Below are 6,946 nucleotides of genomic sequence, written 5' to 3'. Positions count from 1 at the left end.
TCTTTCCCTCACTTAAATAATAAGGTGTGTAACTAAGGTGTACCCATATATATTTCGTGTGTTTTAATCACTCCTTTTGAACCTCCTGCCCCAAATTGCTTTGTTTTCCCCACAATAAACCGTGCATTCGTAAATTCTAATTGGGGATTGGCTGCTGTTATTGGAAATATTAGTAAGCACTGAGCAAGTTATTCACTCGAAAAAGTCAGGGCCAAAGTCCCTGTCTCCTCTGTGTGAGGCGATACCCATGTGTGGATCCTGATAAGCTTAATACACTCCAAAAAGGAGATATAATAGGTTGCGGATCACGACACCACCACTCAGCAAGACACCCCATTACATTCCTGCACCATACCCTCTTCAGGCAATTGCCCACATAGACAGTCTGCTCATTACCACTTGCTTCCCCCTACCTGTGTCTTTGAAGACCCTCTCATCGGGCTGCACCACAGAGCAGAGGCTGTTAAGCACCAGGGTACCAAGTTTGGCAGCCGTGCGCTCAGATGACTTGTAGTAATCAAGAGCAGTGTTTGTCAGAACGAACCAGCGTTTCTTCATCTTCAGAGAGGACATCTTGTTGCTGCTCTGAACCTCCTTATGAAGCCAGCCTAGCAGAGGAAAACAAACTTGTCAATGGTTTCAGCACTACAGCAATCCTGTCTCTTGCCTGGTGGCTCTCTAGTTCTGGGACCACAGCTCCACCTCTCTGGAAAAGGCCCATTCTGGGACCTACCAGCTGTGCTTTACTGGCGGGAGCAGTATCCTGCACAGTCACTGTAAGATATAGACCCAGATTTTCTGCAAAGATGTTATATCCTTCAGCCCTTCAGCCTTTTTATCAGTGATCTGTGGTTGAGTTTGCCGTTGTCACAAGGACATCCTCTATTCAGGATGCTTCCCTCAGAAATCACAAATATCTGAGTAAATAATTTACAATTCATCCTTCCAAAGTGATGACAAATGCCTATCCAAACCTTGACGGAAGAGACTTGGTGATACATGTCTCCTAGTAGAGAGGTCTTTAAGCATTATATGCATCTCTTCCTCTTATGCTCAGGAAAAATATTTTCTCTCTCATGTTAGAGTAATCGCAAAATAAATTTAAAAAAAAGAAAATTCAATACTATATATAAAAAAGACAATCTGTGTTGCTAAAGCTGTCAAAAAGACAATTTTGTATAAAAAGCTGTAAAAATCAGTGTCCCCCCACAAGGCAAAAAGCTCAAAGAATGGGGGAATGAGCCCAGAGGTTCCATACGAAGAAAAGATAGACGGATCTTCCCGATTATATGCCTTTGTGGCTGTACCACTGTCACACAGCTATCTCAGTGACAAATACAGAGCCTACACTGACTTGAAAACCTGGAGTGTTTTCTTCTTCTTTAACAAATGGACATCATGAGATAAAAGGAACTGTTGCCTCATGAGTATATTGAATTTAAGGTTGCCTGATAGTGCGTGCTTTGTATCACTCAACCTCCTTGTAATGTTTAAGACTAGGATGGAAGATTTATTCTACTTTTTGGTGACTCTTTTCTTCCTGTCCTCCTGCCTTGCCATGACCACACTTAAGATTTTTATTCCCTCATAGATCCTTTCTGGAAGACATAAGGCAATTTGCTCACACATTTGCTTTCCACAGATTGGATCAGGAATGTCTCATACATCTAAAACCATATGATGACATGAAAGTACTAAGAAAATTTTAAAATATTTGAGACAAATGGAGGAATATTTTGTAATATGTGCATGATCACTACTCATGCATCAGCTCCTTCGACTCCAACTAGGCACTAACCAGAGACATAATTTTCATCTTTTGCTCAGCCTCAGAGAATTATTCTCACCTCTCTATGTCTACCATAATCAGGTTAATTTGTTTAGCTGAGGACAGCAGCAATCCCACAAAGCTCTCTCTCTCTGTCCCTCTTGACATGACAGGTGTCAGAAGGACCAGAGCTTTCTGAAAACAAAAGCTGCAGTGTCATGTTATAGTCAGTTTAAGCCAGCTGCTCCTAAACAGCAGCCATGCTCCCTCCTATTCCCGGAAGGCATTTGCTGGACACAATGAAAAAGGCTATGGAACTACCATGAGGAAAACAAACATATAAAGAAGTACTTATTTTTTTCCAGCTTCAATTTTCTGAATCCACCTGTTAGGGAGAAGCCAGCGCCAGCACAATGCAGGAAGTGGGCAGAAGGTGGAGAGGGACAGAGAACGATTTTTTTGGGGGAGCAGCTAAAACCTAGATTGGATTAGCTACCATCAAACCTTCCTTTCAGATGATAAATCAAGGGTGAGTTTCACATGTCATAATTGCATCATTTTACCTCTCACAAGGAATTCCTGGCCATCAACCTTCGATTCGCCCTTCGGCTTCTGCAGCAGGGAGATCCAGTGATGCATCTCCTCAGGGGTGTCGCTGTTGCAGTGGATCACCCGATTCGCTGTGATGATCACAAAAGAATTTGGTCTGCCAGAAAATAAAAGCATTAAAATTGGCTGTAACTACACAAATACCTCAATTCACAGCAACCCCAAGCCATGTTCTCTGCCTCCCCGTAAACAATGCAGATTTTCTGAATACAAACTACAGAGAAGTGCAGAAACACTTCAGAGCATCTTCTGTGCAGCTGGTCTGCAAACTGATGAATGCAGAGACCAGATAAATGGAATTAAACGTCTTTCAAAAGCTATTTCCAAAGATTAGAAAATATTAATTAGCTAATGAGCAGCTGTAAAATGTCCTGGGTTCATAAACAAAGGACTTTATTTTGCCTTCTGACTGGACTGAGTGCAAGTAGTACTGGGCTGAGATTGTACAGCCTTCTGGTACTTATTAAAACCAGTGATGCAGTAGCAAATGTAGGTTGCACCAGGGTCAGCTAAAATGGGTTTGAGATTGGTTTTAAACAGGATTAGCTGATCCTGACAAAACAGGAAAAACTGTCACGTTGCTCTTAGATGACTTTGTCCTCTTGCAATGGAAAAATGTGTCTTTCCAAAAGAGTATTCACAATTCTGCACAGAATTGATGGTTTACAGGAAAATGGAAAAATTAAAATATGACCAGTTCCAAGAGGACAGACTCAAAAAGCTTCGAAAGCTAACACAGATTTCTACGAGAAAAGAGAGAAATCAAAAAGTAGCATGAAAGTATGAAGCAAAAGGTAAGAGGTGTGAATCAAAGAACTGTCTGGCCATTGCCTAATCTATGGAAGATAGAAATGACTTGCATAAAATCCTTGGTTGAAAACCAAGCATTCTCTTCAGAATTTGTTTAACGCTGATTCAAACATTGATAATCCAGAAGAGCATGTCCCAGGAGATGCATGAACAGATTTTGACTGTTGAGCTGTTTGTGCCTAGTCTTTTACTGGTACTGATCAACTATGAGGAGCCCAGGCTGGGAACTGGCTAAAACATTTTGATCAATGAAATCTTACTTTGCTAGTGAGATACATGTTTTCTAAACTAGTAACTCCAAAGTCCTGGCAACCTGTATTGAGGGGAAAAAAAAACACCACAACAGACCACAGAGGTAAATAGCTTAATAGCTAATATTTTACCTCAGGTCTGTAGTAAGAATCTTTGCCCTGGCTGAATCTGTTAACACTGTAGGAAATAATTAAATTTCATGTAAAGTGATATGAACTGTCCCATAATCTATTCTTTGAAACTAACCAATCTGTGGACTAAAGGTCTGTTGTCTGTTGAATTGCAAAGATTTCAAGAGGGGTATAAGTTTATAAAATCATCCATTATTCTTCCACAATGCTGTTTCTTTCCCCTAAATTAAACAAAAATACCTCAAAATTACTCTGCTCAAAACCTGGAAGTACTGCTTCTGCTGGACATTTTCATTCAGTGTTAATTATAGGTAAGACTGCAATTTCTAGACACCGAGATTACGCTGTTTCCAAATTTAAGAGAGAATGGAGAAACTTTCACTTAAAGAAAATACGTGTGAATTGCTTGCCTGTTAAGTGACACAGCTTGAAAGAAGCCAAAGACTTCAGTTATGCTTCTTTGCTTGTAGTTAAATTCTTGTGAATTAAAACAAATGCAAACCCCAAAGAAAACCTGGACCTACCCACAAAGATATGTTAGATCTAAGTGATGGTCAGGTTGGTGTACCTACCTATCAGGATTGTCAGAGGCACAGACAGAGTCAATAAGCCCAACATCCAGGGTTCCCTGTACAGTGAGAAAGACACAGATAACAGGAATTGATTGCAACTTAAATGACAGAGATTCTCCTTTGTGAAAACAATTGGAAGTGAAAACATTCTCCTGAATTCCAATAGTTTGAGTAGAATTTGACCTATGAAAAAGGCACAAATTAGTCAACTTTGCTCCCTAAACAGCATGCAAACTGGTGCAAGAGCTCCACATGACTGGAGGAAAAAGAGCTAGAAGTTTCCAGAGATCCTTGTGAAGGTCTGAAATAACCTTTGCTAGCATCTCAGTACAAGCAAAATACATAAATACATTGTTCTTCCCAACTGCATATTTTCTGTCTGGAATAACTATGACCCAGATTAGTTCCATAATCTCATCCAAAGACATTTTATTTGCATGAGGCAGCCCCCTCCTTCCCTCAAACCAAGGAGAGCTCTCAGTAATCAAGCTAAGCCACCCACCACAACCACCATGTTCCTCACTGCTTACCCTCTTTTCTGTCAACTTTGCTCTTTCTTTGTAACAATAGTTTAACTTTCTTACATTGCTCATGAACTACGTAACTGCAAGTGCTGGAAAAATACATACAAAAGAGTTAAACAGAGGGCTGTAAGCATGCCCACAGACTGGTTGCACAGTAACTCACCACAGCATTCTTTGGATTGGCCTGTTCATCTTGCATTTCCCTCAGCTGCTGCGCTGTAGCGCTGTGTACTCGGCTCAGCACATTGAACCAACCACTGCCAATCGAAACAGATTCCAAGTTAAGATTTGAGTAGTGAGGCTAGCTCTAGAATATGATCAAGGAACCTGGAAAGCTGCCTGTGGGAAAATTTCTTCATTCACAATTTCCTGAGGACTCTGCTACAAAATCTCTCTTGGGCTGATCACACCAGACTCTAATGTCTTCCTTCCTCTGTATTTACCCATGAAAATTCTGTGCACGTTCTCCAACCCACTAACAGCTGTTCTTGCAAAACCCAGTTTTCTTCTTGCTATTCAAGGCACTGTAAGCAGGCAGTGGCTTTACCAGAGAGTGCACAGCAGCAGACTGAGAAAAGCATACAGCAGTTGTAAAGACAGGGTCAGTTGGGAATCCTCCTGGACTATAGCCCTAGAGACACCTGGGAGCCTTCTTGACTAGTCTCTCTCTGATCTGCTCATGAACTTGAAAGTCATATGGCTGTCAAATAATCATGGGTTTTTTAATAAGTTAATTTGAAGTTACTTGTCTGTGAAAGGGCTTCTCATTACAGACATATCTGGAGGCTAATCTCTGTTGCAGAACAAGCAGATTCTTATCTGCAGCTTACAGTGAGATCAGAAAACAGCTAGACTTCAGGGAGGATTCTAAAATTGGATAACCTACAACAACTGCTAAACTGCCCTTTGCTAATGTAAGTAAGTGTTGGTGCTTTCTCCTCCTTCAGAGCAGAGACTGATATGGTCACACTTGATTTACACTTGCCCTAGCAATTCTGCAATGCTATCTTAGGGCATGCCTATTCCAGTTGTGGAAATTCTAGGTTAAGAAGTTACTGTTTCTTCAGTTACTGTCCCCTTGAATTTACCCATTTCTTGTTCATGTGGCTGCTCTTTAGTTTATTTCTGTCCAAACACTTTCTCCCTTCCTCTCTCTACACTCCAATGAAGTAAGAGAAGCCTTGGTAAGAGTGGAAAAGTGGGAACACATGAGGAGCTAGGGACAGTAACTTCTAAACTGGGCTTTGCATAGCCAGAACAGGTTGTCCAACCTGCCCTTAAACAACTGATTCCCATTGCTTGGCCAGGGCACCAAAAAGGAAGGACATGAGTCATTTGTTTGCTTTGCACTGGGAAGATTTTATCAGATGACACTACAGATTCTGATAAGCTGCGGCCTTTTTTCTGTCTCCTGGATAAAACCCAGCTGCTCTCGCAATCATTTACAGACAACATGAATAGACTTTTTGTTTGATTCAGGATTCCATTTAATAAATAAATCAGCTATTAGATGTTCCAGTTTATACTAAGGTTTAAGTGTCTCCTGAAGTAACCCTTGAATTCAGCAATGCTCACAGCCACATACAGTCCTGTGACTGACCCACAAGCTGAGCCACCACCTCAGTAGCTGCAACAGGGTGTCTCCACAGGAGGTGTGGTACCTCCCAGTAAGCACAAAATGATGCTCTGGAACTAATCCCCTCTTTTCTCCAGCAAAAGGGAATTATATTTCCCAGGCTGTCATGAGGAGCTGGGTCAGACCTGCACTGAATGAACAAACCTAACAAAACTCCCTCTTATACCTGGCATCTTCTGGTGACTCTGCGACAATGTGATAAACTCTGTCTTCTGTCACAATGTCCAAGGCATTCTCCTTTTCATGAATGTCCACAATCTCCCTGGAAGACAGCAAATCACAAGAGCTAAAGCTGAAAAGCTTTCACAGGCATAAATTCCATCTGGCCTATTTTTTCACATCAATACCATACAGAAGGGAAATCACTGGTTCAACTGGCTGGTAACTCTGAGAGAATAAATAATTCCTCTAATACACATGAAGACTTTTACAGTCCCTTTAAAAAGATGTGTACAGTTAATTGACTACAATTCAAAGCCTAAGATGTTAATGAATTCTCTTCAAGACACCAGCTGGGTAGATTGGAAAAGAGGTAATAGGGAGGTTAATTTAGAGGACTATTTACAAAGTTGGGCGTGCCATTCTCTTTGGCACTTTACAGGCTGAAATAAACCTAATAGGTGACTAGTCTGTCTTTCAGCAGG

The 6,946-nt window shown here is 41.1% G+C and overlaps 1 protein-coding gene across 1 annotated transcript in view; it reads right to left on the bottom strand.

The window, feature by feature from the left end:
- The window catches only part of LOC104387514 (unconventional myosin-X-like), a 98,397-nt gene that overhangs the window by 11,747 nt on the left and 79,704 nt on the right, over positions 1-6,946 (bottom strand). The window contains exons 28-32 of the mRNA XM_009996284.1: positions 6,469-6,564; positions 4,830-4,923; positions 4,143-4,198; positions 2,332-2,474; positions 414-608 (exon numbers count right to left, since the gene is read on the bottom strand). Coding sequence (XP_009994586.1) covers positions 414-608; positions 2,332-2,474; positions 4,143-4,198; positions 4,830-4,923; positions 6,469-6,564 — 584 coding nt within the window. The remainder of the gene's footprint in view (positions 1-413; positions 609-2,331; positions 2,475-4,142; positions 4,199-4,829; positions 4,924-6,468; positions 6,565-6,946) is intronic.

This window comes from Chaetura pelagica, unplaced genomic scaffold (genome assembly GCF_000747805.2).
Source record: "Chaetura pelagica isolate M959 unplaced genomic scaffold, ChaPel_1.0 scaffold3, whole genome shotgun sequence".
NCBI lineage: Eukaryota > Metazoa > Chordata > Aves > Apodiformes > Apodidae > Chaetura > Chaetura pelagica.
Note: the sequence above shows the minus strand (reverse complement) of the source record. Positions and strands in the feature narration are given on the sequence as shown.